Genomic DNA, 12878 nt, shown 5'->3' with positions numbered 1-12878 from the left:
ACGCCCCTTGCCATGGTCCTCCTCCCCCCTAATAAAAAGAATACAACCAGCGGGAAACAAGATGGCCATCCCGCAAGGCCTTTGAAATATATATAGCAAGAAACAAAAAAAAAACACCAATTCCACAATCGGAACCATCCGTGCGGAACCCTTTTATTACAGTCCAGATGTCGTGTCGTCGTCCATTCATCCGATCATCACAGTGATTAATCCGTCTCCTATGGCAGTGAGCTTTGGTCGGTCGAGCTGATATTAGCCTTGACCAGAAGCGATCCGCTGCACAATTACCTCCTCATTCCTTTTCTTTCCATCTTTCCATTTTTTTTGGGTAGTCCTTTTTTTTTGGTTTTGAAACTCAATTCATGCACTCTCGTGGAGTTGAGAAAAAATCGGCACAAAGGTCGCTATAAACTTGCACCCGCTGCCAGCTCCAGTCCCTGGCTTTCTGCTCCCGCGAAAGTGAACTTATCCATGGGGAAATCTTCCTCAGGAGTCCGAATTCCAATGCCACTATCATCGTGAGAATCGGCAATCATTGGGGCTGAGTTGGTATTGTTTGGTGGTGGGAATGGCGCTCGGCCTGGCTGCGTGTGTGATACGTGAGCTACGTTCACATCATCGCTGCCACTGCTGTATCGAGAAACTTGTCTGCTTGTGGGCTTGCTAGAGACCTGAGATTGAGGCTCTGCTGCCGGTATGGGCGCTTTGGCACCTTCTTTCATGAACCCGCCCTGTTCAGCCAGAAAACAGGTCATTTCATCCACCCAGGTCTTTGTCACCCACCAAGACCCAAAGCTCTTACCTTGGGCCAAGGTAAGATCTCGCATGACGGCGGTCCCAACCCTTTCAACGCACCACACAATATCTGCATGTGATGCGTAAGGGAATTTTGATGGCAGGCTTTGCAGGAAGTTGACCCATCTATCCAAGACGTTCTGCCCTGACGTGTCGGCACCAGCGTCAGCGTCCGATTGACGACCGCTGCGTGTGACTACATCTCCATAAATTGTCAGACATTCCACCTCCCATGGAACATTTGCCGGATCTAGCAAATCTCTAATTTCAGTCACGAGCAGAGTGACGACGTCATCCATGCCACGGGTTGGAACACTCTCGGCAATCTTGCGAGCGCGAATCATGGTGATCCAGTCAACATACATCTGATCGCGATTGGCAGGATTCGAAAGCATGTTGGCAGCAGCATGCGCAGTCAGATTGACCCGCAGGGCACGATCTAAGAGGCTTGCGAAGATGGCTGCCGGTGATTCCTTGGCCGCAATAACGTGCTGCGGCTGGCCTTGGAATGAGTCCCGAATATGGGGCACTAGTCGCTCGGAGATGTTGCGAAGGGTATCGAGAACCGGCTTGGGAACGACTTGAAGCGTCAGGCCAGAGACGATGCGCATCATGCGTTGATATAGAGCAATGTCGCATCCTTCGATCCACGGGGCAAGGGCGGGATTCCCAAACAGCTTCTGGACGGGCATGGTGAGTGTGCCCTGGAAAGACGTGTACAGGTGGAAAAACGTCTTTTCGCGACAGTACCGAATACACTCTACCAAGGACGTACAGTGTGATCGGTACAGAGCAGATAGCGATTTGGCTGCATCGGGATCGGTTCCATGAGGTAGATAGGATTCAATAGGAGGTAACGCAATTGGCTCAGATTGTTCGAACGCGCTCTCGTCGGGGGGTGGAAACGCCAACTGTAGCTCCGTCTTGTTGGATGTAGCGTTCACGTTATCAATGTTACTGAGGTCGGGATGGTTATAAAGGCTGTGGGATCTGTTTGATGATTTGGTCGGCATGATGCTGATTTGAGTTTGGGTGGCTGTTTGAGGTGAGGGCAGTACATCCCGGCGAACATTGCTGTTACCAGGCTGCGTTGGGACGCTGGAGCTAGATCAGTAACAGCCCTATTTTCATTTCAAATTCGCATCCGTAGTTTCGTCATGCGACTCACCTGAGACTCTGAGAAAGGCCAGCTGCTTCCGGGAGCGCCCTCGGAGGCTGCGGCTGTGGTTCCTTCGCTTCTGGCTGATCCTCAGCGAGGGAGAAATTGACATAGTGGTACTTTGATTCGCCTCGAACGCCAAGACGGCGTGTCTTGAGGCCGGGGAAGAGAACTCTGACCAGCTTCCCGAAGCTTGCTGGGTTCAAAACTGTAATTCTTTCGGTGGCGCATCGTGAGGCATAGTTGGCGTACACTCGACCGCGAGGAACAGAGCCCTTTCCCTTGGAACAAACTGAATTGATCCTGTGTACGAACAAGGTTAGAATTAGCAACATTAAACACAGAGAGCACATTGCGCATACCACAACATGGCAAAAACCTGGCGGGTCCGCTCTGAGTTGGGCCCGCGCTCGTTTCCATGCAGTTCACGTGCCACATCCTGGAGACTGCGATGCCGGTTCGCGCTGTAGAGATGCCGCATTTCCAGCTCATTGTTGGCACTAGATCTCGTGGCTGTCTTGACGGCACCAGCGGCTCCTGTCATGGAGTCGGCATCCTCGTTTTCTTCGCGATCCAGCAGCTGGCTGTCGCCCTCGGTGAAGCTCGCATTGGTGCCGTATTGCTCGGCAGGCAGCGGATGCCTCGTCATTGTGTGATGCTGTTGATACTGCATATGATGGGTCATGGAAGCTCCCATGGACCCGTCCATGGAGAAGTCGTGGTTCGACGATTGCATGTGGGTCGCGGCCTGCAGGATCATGTCTTCAGGGGACATTTGCGGTGCTGCGCCCATGTCTTTCGAATGGCTATGGTGCTCGCTGGGAATCCATTGGCCGGTATATAGAGATGAGGCCTCGGCGAAGGCTGCCTGGTCGAGATTGGACTGGGTAGCGGCGCTGTGAATCGACGTGGTGGAAGCGCGGGAGAGAGGCCGCTTCCTAGCCTTGGCCGCCGCGCGTGTCGCTGAATTGTCTACACAAGGACAAGGAGTTAGCTGACGGCGCAGTAAAACAAGACAGAAGGAAATGCAATTGCACCGGCTGGGTAGGCCATACCCTGTTCCATAATGAAAGCCCGTCGTGGTAGAGTTTGAAAGGCTGAAGCTTGTCGACAAAATGGCCGGTGCTAGACAACAAACATTGGCTGTGGACCGGAGACACGAGCAGGTTTGGCGACCCAGATCTCGCCGCGACCAGACGCGAGCAAGGGTCAAAAAAAAGCCACGATGGATGCGAAGAAAGAGCTGATGCAAGCGACTTGCACAGGGGGCTGCACGGGCGGTTCTGTCGATGCGCGCGCCTGGCGGTTGGTGGCGAGTCGTCTTTGGTAGAAGCTGTTGTTGTGATTTGATTTTCTGTTGCGAGGCCAACGAGAGGAGAAGAGCAGACGGGACAGACGCAGGACGGACCCGACTGGGCAAGAAGCCGAACTAGGCAAAACTAAACAAAAGGCAGAATAACAAACTTTGCGACATTAGGTAAGCAGGCTTGCGCACTAATGAGGTGGAATTCCAGCTGGCGGCCAAGTTGTGAGGAGCGGGGCAATAACAAAAGATGAATGCTGTCATAATGCCGGTGCTACTACTCCGTACGTGGAACTGGTATAGTCGAGCCAACAGGTAGGTAGGTAGATTGGTAGATGCCTGAGAATAGGTACTACTCCGTATTGTTGTTATTGTTGTTATTCACTATGTTTTATCCGGTTGCTTGCCTTGCACGTTCGTAATGGCAAATCGCAGCAAAGTAATTAATTGTATGCTGTAGGTACCGCAGAGAATGAAAACGCATTGTTACTCCTACAGGTAATATACTACCTATTACTAAGGTAATGATCTGATTCGTGTCCCCATCCCATCTCCAGATGCGGTGCCACGGTTAGATACGATACGATAGGTATTTGGCATGGACGGCAATTCTGAAAGAGTAAACTCCAGAAAAGAAGCGGTATGGCACCTTTTGGCTTGGCCATACTTCTTACTTCCACAGGTAGGTAGATAAGGTACCTTATATTCTGGCCTTGCTAGTGCCCTGCATGCAAGTCGCCCAAGTCAGTCCTACATCACCTCACGGTACTGGTTCGAGGCACTCGTACGAGTACAGTACAATACAGTTCAATACAGTACAGTAGATAGGAGTTATCACATGCGCGCGCGCTCCCTCCTGGTCCGACAACCTTCGTCGGATGCTCCCTCGCAGCTCTCCAAGCCCTCTCACGACCCCTTGCTGCTGACGGACTTCCAAGGTCCCGGCAGGACTAATGCCCGGAAGACAACTTGGTAGTGCGGAGTAGTCGCCACGTACAGAGTACCTTGCGTCAGCACCAGGCCGTGTCAAGCGCTACGCTGTACCAGTACACATCTTCTACGGCGCCTCTACATCCTCTAGTGAGGCACGCTCGGGAAATGCTCCGCTGGGCTCCATCTCGCTGCGTTATCTGCTGTATTGTTGCCTTCCATTGGTCTTCCATTGCCGTACTCGTATTTCTTAGGTGCTGCGTCCTTCCCCCTCTACCACCCACTACACCTGAAGGGGGCACCGCAGAATATCCGACCCTTCCATCCAGATGCTAGGGCGGCATGTATCTCGCCGGCGGCCGATACCCCTCACGCTGGCAGTTGCATGGTGAGCTGATCTTGTACCTTGCCGGGTCCCGAAACCTCGGCCCTAACACAAACATGGCCCCAGTTTCAGCATGGAGCAGATCGACTCAGCACACGTAGCCGGTCCATTCCCTTGCCAAGTGCAACCTGTTACTTCCACAAGCCCCAAGCCGCTGACGCTATTTATCAAAGCTTCCTTAAATCTGGGCTTAATCAACATCTTAATACCATCCTCACTCCCATTCCTCCATCCGCCCTGATTTTGTAACTCTCCTCTTCCTCCTGCTGTGCCCTACTCTCTTGCAGTACCTCTCTAGCGCTACTATTATTTATTCACCTACACCTTGTCCTTGATTATTTCTTATTTTTTTTTTTTTTTTTTGCGGGGACCTTTGCTCTCGTCGCAAGAACTACCACGACAGCTGCGCAAATTTGAGCATCAAGCTTCACTCTAAAGCAAAATGGCGTCTGCCCAGGCAAAGGCTCAGGATTATCTGAGCATCATTGACAAGGAGGTTTGTCCGCTTCGCCGCCTCGGCCAACGCCACGCCTTCAATCGAGCTCTGCGTGCTGACTTGTAAATTATACAGCTCTCCAAATACCCCGCCCTTAACAACCTCGAGAAGCAGATTGGTGTTCCCAAGGCCTACGGCGTCGTCGGTGTTGCTGCTCTCTACTTCTTCCTCATCATCTTCAACATTGGTGGCCAGCTCCTCACCAACTTTGCCGGCTTTGTTGTTCCTGGCTACTACTCTCTGGCCGCTTTGTTCTCTCAGTCCAAAGAGGATGACACTCAGTGGCTGACGGTGAGTTACTTCTGATTGCCCCTGCATATTGCGTCTACGCATAGCAATGAAGCGCGGTGACTAACTTCACTCTCAGTACTGGGTTGTTTTTGCTTTCTTCACCGTCGCCGAGGGCTTCTTCAGCATTGTTTACTGGTTCCCCTTCTACTTTGTCTTCAAGTTCATCTTCCTGCTGTGGCTGGCTCTGCCCACTTTCCGGTAAGTTTTTCTCTTCCAGAAAGCTTCTAAGAGTACAAGGATCTAATTCTTTCCCCTGCAGCGGCGCTGAGATCGTTTTCCGATCCTTCCTTGCTCCTACCCTCGGCCGATACTTCCAGGGCCCTGGTACTTCTGCTGGTCTCCGCTCCAAGACTGATGCCTTTGACAAGACTCAGTAAATTATGCTAGCTTGAGCTGCTACTTGCACTTGGTCGCAAAGCTCAACCACTTGCTCGCCAAGTCCCGGACCAGGTGCTGTAGACCACAAAGATGGACAAGATTGAATCAACCGATTATTGGGAATAAAATGGGGTATCACGGAATGGCCGGCACATGCTGGATTTCCGGAGAGGAAATAGGTTATGAGGGACCAAGAGCATGGGACGCAGAATTTCGATAACGCATGTTTGTCTTAGAAGGTGTCATGACCTGGAGGTTGTAGGGCGCAATCAAGTGCTGGTTGGACAAGAGAATGCACATGTGACAATGGAAAGTTGGGCTCGTTATTTCAAGTGCCTTTTCGTCGCCCGGAGAATCCACCTGAAGCTGAAATGTATGAATGAGCACATACGAACGAGTATGAACTCTTCGACCGACCGAGCCAATGGCGCCACCAATTGAGCGCCCCGGACGCTACCATGTTGCATTGACAATTACCCGGCACATTTATGTACTGACGCCGCATGTTTGTATTCCAATCCTGTAACTGCAGCTGAAAAGCAGCCCTCATTTTTTCGCATGTGCGCAGGCGCCCTCGTTGTGATTTTCAGTGTCCTGTCTCTGCTCTGCACAGAATGCGCGCATACGAGGTGCGAGGTGTCGGATTGCGGATTACGTGGCTGTGCGGATGAGCTGCGCCTCTCCCTGAATGCGGCCCCTGCGCTTCGATAGCTGCCACCCGCCTGATAACCGGCATCTGGTACTCCGTATTATCGTGAAACGACTATCTGACAAACCATTGACCGGAAGCGAAGCCGCTGGAGAAGGAGGTTCTTTTTTTCTTCTATCCTTCTTTTTCGTTTTCTTCTTCGCCTTCTTCGTCTCCTCCTCGAACATTGCAGAGATCCACCATGATATCACATGTCTACTGGACAACGACGCATCACATCTAGAACAAGAGCATGCCGCATTACTAGACTGCCTCCTCGCAAGCGACAACCAAGATAGCGGATGCCCGCACGGCATGCGCCTGTGATGCTATTGACTCCACTGCAGTCGCGACTTGCGGCCTCTCTCGCAGGCCTGCTGGTTGTCTTGATGCTCTACATTCTTCTCTTCGCACCCACCGCGGCGCTCGCACTGGAGCTTGCAGCACCTCCTCTACCCGACTTGACGACCCCAGCGGAGCCTCTGCGGCTGGGCGCTGAATCGCATCAGTTATACGAACCCGATTTTGCCTTGTTTGATCGTGGAATCGTCGGTCGAGCCCCCGTCGATGCGACGCCCTTACAAAACAACGTCCCGATACCATTGAATCTTGAACCAGGTGCCACTGCCTGTTATGTGGTGCAGAAAAGCGTCATCTTCAGCGGCAGTGGGAACTCGGGCTCTTCCAACTCCAAAAGAGAACTGGAAGGGGACCAAGACCTGGATAGGCGTGATGACAATACCAATACACCAAATAATAACCAAGGCAGCAGCGCTACAAGAACGCTCTACCTGTCTGCAAACACCTGCCTACAACCACATAACATCACTGCAGACGCATCGACACCTCCGCAACTCCGTTTCTTGATCTCGACTTCTAGCAAGGATGGATGCCCTGACGCAACCAAACCTGCGGCCGGAGTTCAGTCAAAGGCATTCGAGCAAGGCGCTGTCATGTACAGTTTGAACGCTACGGACGACGTATACATCACGGTTGCAGCCCCCAGCGTCTCAAAGGATTTTCAAGGTATATATAATTTTGAGATTGCGGCATCGATTGATGCCTATTATTACCAATACAGCTCGCAGAATGGGCAACTGTTATGGATGGACAGTGACGCCAAATCCGCCTTGCTCCAGACGGCGAGCTTGACGAGCAACAAGAGTCAGATTTCGTCCATCCTCAACGCCGGTCCGCAGTACGAACTTTACGTCCAGGGCACCAAGGCACCGATTCTCGACGGGCTAACGCGCTCGGTCTGTGGAATGAATAACGTTGCTCAGATTGCCTCCAAAAGGCTGGATAATGGGCAAATGAATAACAATGAATTGGTCCGAACCAAAATGACCGACAAGGGTCCCGGTGGCTGGCCCAGGCAACAATTCTACTTTCAAGGACTCACGTCCAGTTCTTCATATTCTGGAATCCTGGTCAAATATGGGAATTCAACAGCCAACTCCAAGAGACAAAGCACAGGGGTGATTGGGGGCGGAGGCACTGTCTTTCCACCCACCGACTTTCAAACCTCAGCAGGTACGTTTTTTTTTTTTTCTTTGCTTCTCATTTTGTGAGATGAGAAGTAATTGGAAATGAATCATATACTAACAAGCTTGAATAGGAACAAACTGCAATCTCATCACCGATCTAGACTTTTGTGACGACGTGCAATGGGCAGCCCCTGGAAATAACAAGTTTAACAATACGGAACTTGGAAATCTTTACGACGCGTATGCCAAAGAGATGTATGACAATTTTCAAAAGGTAATGATGCAAATTCCTTGCGAAGCGCCATCTACGCAGCGATATTCGTTAGCGGTGGACTGCAATAATTGCACAGTGGCCTATAAACAATGGCTTTGCGCCGTCGCTATCCCGCGTTGTGAGGATTTCTCAAATCAGAGCAACTATACCATTCCACGAAACGCCGCACAGGCCTTCCCGAATGGCACTTTCCTCCCGGATGAGATGAGACAAGATCTTATGAAGACGCCGGCTTTCAACACGTCCCGAACTTCCTTCATAGACGAGGTGATTGCGCCGGGACCGTACAAGGAGATCTTGCCTTGCGTGGATCTTTGCTATGGGGTCGTTCAGGGATGCCCAGCGGCGATTGGCTTTGGATGTCCCCAGGCTGGCAAACTTGGTTTCAACGTGAGTTATGGGCTACGAGACCGTAACGGCGGAGCGGTTTCTTGCAATTACCCAGGAGAGCCGAGAACTCAAGTTAGCGCATCGGGAGCAGTCACGCCTAGCCTAGCGCTCCTTATTGGCGCTCTTGGTCTTGGGTCAAGTCTGTTGCTATGATTGGGGGGGATAAAAGAAGAGGAAAAGAGTAGTCATACCGCATGCAAGGCGTTCATGGTTAGCGATCACTGGGTTTGAAGGGTTGGTTCACTATTTGAGAAGAAAGAGGAGCATGGCGTTTTACGGGCGGCATATCTTTTTGATGAAGGCTGGTTTATGATTGAGGCTGACCTCGGGAAGGTCGACGGCTCTTTTTGAATAGAAGCCTGGAGGTTGGCTGGCGACCTGAATCACGTCTGTGATTGGTTAATTTGCAATATCAAGTTTATAGAGAGCGCAATACAGGCACATGCATGCATGATTTGAGCCGTGAATTTGCAATTGATGGTTGATGGTGGTGGTTTCTGATCAGTTGTCCTATTTGACTCTATCCATGGGCATCGTCGTGTTTTATATGAGTACGTAATTGCTCGTGCTCTATCACAACACCCCGTTTGTGCCGTTAATGCCTTTCCATTGTCGATCATCTCTTGGTATCTTTCTCTCACGAAGCATCCTTCTTCCCATCCTTTGTCTTTTTGTATTCATTCACAGTATTTTCCAGTTCCACAATAGTTGCTATAATACACATGTCTCCCGTCAGCATTCTGCTTTTCTACAAGAGAAACCCCGTATGTGGGGGTCGTTGGTTTTCCCCCCTTACCATCAGTCTCCGCACGATGCTCGTCGGCCTCGAGTTTCGTCCAAGTCCAGTAAGCGACCTGATATGTGAAGACGGCAAGGACGAGCACTTTGCCTATCGGGCGGGTAAACGTCTTGTAGAACTGTGCCTGTGAATTTGTTTTTGCGCAAACACACGCCCGCAGTTAGCATATAAAAGAACTATCATTTAAGAAAAGAAAGAAAGAGAGAAAGAAAGACAAAGGCTGCTAACCGCTGGGCTTGGCTGCTTCGTCGCATAGCTCCTCGCCTGTCGTTGCGCTACACCCGGCGATGCTATGCGCGCACGACCAGCAGCCGCCAGTCTCTGGCGTAAGACGCCCAGCCCCAGAGCCGGATTCATCGTCGGCTTCGAGGTCCCGGAATCGCGAGAGTCGTTTCAGGGGGATGCACGTGTCCAATGCGTGCTTTTGCCGGTCATCGGGCGCTGGAGATGGAGTCGCATGCCGCTCTTTAGACGAAGCTCCAGTTCTTCGGTCGTTCTATTTCGTAGGGCCGAAAACTGCTGTGTGGCAGGTCTTTAGCGTCTCGGGCTGCTAAGAGGGGCGCTAAATCCTGCTGGCCGATCCCGAAACCGAACTGACAAGCGACACCAATCGGTACCTCGATCTCGCACCATGTGGCGGTGCACGCAACAGTATCTGTCAAGTACTCTACTTGTTCGCTAAACTGCCTGTAACAATGCACTGTCGCAGCGCTCCGTCAGCCCATCTTCCAGCATGTCGCACCCCGCGTTTCGTTGGAGGAGGCCCCCCAAAGGACACTGGACCGTTTCTCGGCCGCAGTGCGCTAGAGCACCTGTGCTCATACTCATACAGGCAGCTAACCAGGAACCCGAGCTGTAAAAGGTATCTGGTACCTGATCCGCAGCCCTATCACGCCAGCGAAAAGCCCGTATCCGATACCTCCCAACGATTAGATAGCGCCGCGGCTATTTTCCCTTGACGACACATGTCCTTGTCCAGATCCCTGAATCAATCTTGCTGGCCATTACTTCTTCCTATTCCATTCCTTTCGACTTCCATCGCCCTTCCACTCCTTCGTAATTGACTTGTTCCGCAGCGGCGTGCAAATAATCAAGAGGCAAATCTGTCCTAAACCGCCCTCCCATCGAACCGTTCGGATTTTGACACGACATCCGAAATAATTGGCCCCTTCCAATTAAAGCTTCTAGTATAAGAAGTCGCATCACCCGCTGGGCGCAATCTCTCCAGCTACCGCCTTACACCACAACTTTTCCCCCAATTTCTCTCAACAAACACAAAAACTCACAATGGTAAGCCCCCGATCCCATATAAAAATAGAACAACTGCCTAACAGCCCCAATTCTACAGGCCCAAACCCTCGAGCAGCGCCGGCGCAACGCCAAGTTCGCCAAAGACCAGGAGGCCAAAATGGGCAAATCGGAGGACCAGCTCAAGAAGCGCACCAAGGAGACTCCCAAGTCGCCCATCTCCATGTTCTGGCTCGGTACGTCCAATTCGAATGCTGATGTTATGCTTGCGCTAACTTGCCTGGCGCAGTCCTGCTTGGATTCGTCGTTTTTGGCGGACTCGTCTTTGAGCTCCTGTCACGCTTCTTCGGCCTATAGTCTGAATACCTTCAATACCCTACCTAACCAAACCTGAATCAACACAAAGCGAAAAGAACAAAAAAAAAATAAAGAAAACTTTGCATAAAAATGATTGTAAGAATGCGAGAAAACGGCAAAGGCCTTGACATTATAGAAGAGAGAAGAGCGAGCGTGGGCGTGGGAGGCGAGGGTGATGCGCAAAGTCGATGGTCTCTGAGTGCTGTCAAGCGGCTTGCTGCCACCACCACTGTTGTTGCATTGTCGTTTCATTTGCGTACCCTGCCTTATTTTGCGACATGTTCCTAGAGTTGATGTATCATGGGGATTTACGGCGCATGGGCATTGTATATCTAGTACTTAGGGCTTTTATGAGTGGGAGAGAGCAGAGAACAAGAAACAAATCATTCCATATGGTATCTCCTGTGAGTCCTATCTAACGCCTTATGATCTTCATCCGTCGAAGTCAACGCGATGAACAGATGCAAACATGACATGCAATGCGAAACGACAATGCTGTATGCAGTATAGTACAAGTGATGGATTTGCCAATACACCATCGCTCAGAGGATGTGGCAGCCCTACGCACCCAAACCGCGGCGCTTCTGGCCACTCTCCTTGAGCATCATGCCAGCCTCGAACTGCTGCTGGATGGCTGCCTCGGCGCGGACCGAATTGCTCTGGTTGGAGGCGATGCTGCCTGGCTTGGTGGCGCTGACGCCGGCCTTCTTGCCGCCAAGGAGTCTGAGGAACTTATCCTGTCGAGCAGCTCCTCCTTCGAGGCCTTGGATCTTGACCTTTTCGGTGGAGGCCTGCGCCACCTGCTCTCCTCCCTTGGTCTTCTTCTCCTTCTTGCTGACTGGCTGCTCAGCATTGTCGTCTTGTCGCTTTCTTTTGCCATCAGCCTTGGCCTTGGCACTAGTCGCTTGCTCTTCGATGGCGTTGCTCTCCTCAGACTTGGATTTTGACTTCTTTTTCTTATCCTTCTTCTTCTTCTCGCTATTGTTCTCCTTCTCGGAAGCCTCGTGGGCATCGTTGGCCTTTGCCTTCAGAGTGGTCTTGGGGGTGGCAATGGTGTCTTCCATGGCATCATCGATGTCCTTTTCGTCCGAAGAGTCCGCATCACTATCATGCACAAGGTTGGAGAGTAGCTGGCTGTCGCCACCATCGGTGGTTTTCTGCAGGCAAAGTCAATTTAGGTTGCAGAACTAGATGTGCACTGGGGTAGAAACTCTTTACCTTGAGAGCCTTGGCCACGCGCTTAGCTAACTTGCTGGCATCCTCAGATTGCTGAAGCAACTGCTTGGCCTCAGCCTCAAGCTTGGTCGACTCGGCCAAGTTTTGGAGACGCTTCGTCTCGATTTCCAGGAGCTGCTTCTCAAGCAACTTTTCTTTCTTGGCTAAGATTGGGTTCTTGCCATCAATGGCCAGCTTTTCTTTAGCCTTACGCTCGGCCTTGCGAGCCTTCTTCTCGGCCTTGCGAGCTGCTGTGAAAGTGACGATGAGCTTTGCAAGGCTTGCACAGTTCAGAGGCAATGAGAGGAGAGGACACTAAAGCGCCAATATGTTCCCGCCTATAAAAAAAATAAGGAAAGAAACCTACCTTTCTCGGCCAAGGCGGCGGCATCCGCCTGTTCTTTGACGGTAGATTTGCCCATGATGACGTGCAGATCTGGAAGGTAAATAAGGCAGGACAGGCTTGGAAATTCACAGGTGAAACGACTTTCGCAAGTTCAGAGGCCCGGCTGTGCGTTGTTGGGATCGCGCGCAGACCAAGTTGGAGTTTGGGAGATCTGGGTGGTAGCTTCAGCGATTTGAAGCTAGAAAGAGCTGCTGCATCAAAATTAAAAAAATTATGGGCTTTCTGCCGGGCGGTGAAAAACACCCCACTGAGCGTAAGGCAGGTACGTAGTGCAAAC

General features: G+C 51.4%; 6 protein-coding genes across 6 annotated transcripts; 3 read left to right on the top strand and 3 right to left on the bottom strand.

Moving 5' to 3' along the window:
* Positions 1–404: 404 nt before the first annotated feature.
* TRIVIDRAFT_34449 (uncharacterized protein) lies at positions 405–2909 on the bottom strand (the record flags this gene model as incomplete). The annotated part of the gene is made up of 3 exons (XM_014106170.1): positions 405–1893; positions 1964–2257; positions 2317–2909. Coding segments are annotated over 3 exons (2376 nt in total), but the record flags the coding sequence as incomplete, so codon positions are not given.
* A 2105-nt stretch (positions 2910–5014) lies between these two features.
* Positions 5015–6047, top strand: TRIVIDRAFT_73327 (uncharacterized protein; the record flags this gene model as incomplete). The annotated part of the gene is made up of 4 exons (XM_014106169.1): positions 5015–5068; positions 5144–5359; positions 5436–5557; positions 5619–6047. The coding sequence occupies 4 exons, from the start codon at positions 5015–5017 to the stop codon at positions 5734–5736; spliced, it is 510 nt and encodes a 169-aa protein (XP_013961644.1).
* A 475-nt stretch (positions 6048–6522) lies between these two features.
* On the top strand, positions 6523–8961 carry TRIVIDRAFT_73324 (component of a calcium permeable channel; the record flags this gene model as incomplete). The annotated part of the gene is made up of 2 exons (XM_014106234.1): positions 6523–7958; positions 8044–8961. 2 exons carry the CDS (start codon positions 6728–6730, stop codon positions 8727–8729), a joined length of 1917 nt encoding a protein of 638 aa, XP_013961709.1.
* Positions 8962–9225: 264 nt separating this feature from the next.
* Positions 9226–9636, bottom strand: TRIVIDRAFT_9795 (uncharacterized protein; the record flags this gene model as incomplete). Its single annotated transcript, XM_014105464.1, has 3 exons — positions 9226–9287; positions 9373–9499; positions 9604–9636. Coding segments are annotated over 3 exons (222 nt in total), but the record flags the coding sequence as incomplete, so codon positions are not given.
* Positions 9637–10662: 1026 nt separating this feature from the next.
* On the top strand, positions 10663–10980 carry TRIVIDRAFT_188294 (uncharacterized protein; the record flags this gene model as incomplete). The annotated part of the gene is made up of 3 exons (XM_014106168.1): positions 10663–10665; positions 10724–10859; positions 10913–10980. The coding sequence occupies 3 exons, from the start codon at positions 10663–10665 to the stop codon at positions 10978–10980; spliced, it is 207 nt and encodes a 68-aa protein (XP_013961643.1).
* Positions 10981–11540: 560 nt separating this feature from the next.
* TRIVIDRAFT_63196 (uncharacterized protein) lies at positions 11541–12617 on the bottom strand (the record flags this gene model as incomplete). Its single annotated transcript, XM_014106167.1, has 3 exons — positions 11541–12137; positions 12199–12443; positions 12563–12617. 3 exons carry the CDS (start codon positions 12615–12617, stop codon positions 11541–11543), a joined length of 897 nt encoding a protein of 298 aa, XP_013961642.1.
* Positions 12618–12878: the final 261 nt, after the last annotated feature.

Source organism: Trichoderma virens, assembly GCF_000170995.1.
Source record: "Trichoderma virens Gv29-8 chromosome Unknown TRIVIscaffold_1, whole genome shotgun sequence".
Classification (NCBI taxonomy): Eukaryota; Fungi; Ascomycota; class Sordariomycetes; order Hypocreales; family Hypocreaceae; genus Trichoderma; species Trichoderma virens.
Note: the sequence above shows the minus strand (reverse complement) of the source record. Positions and strands in the feature narration are given on the sequence as shown.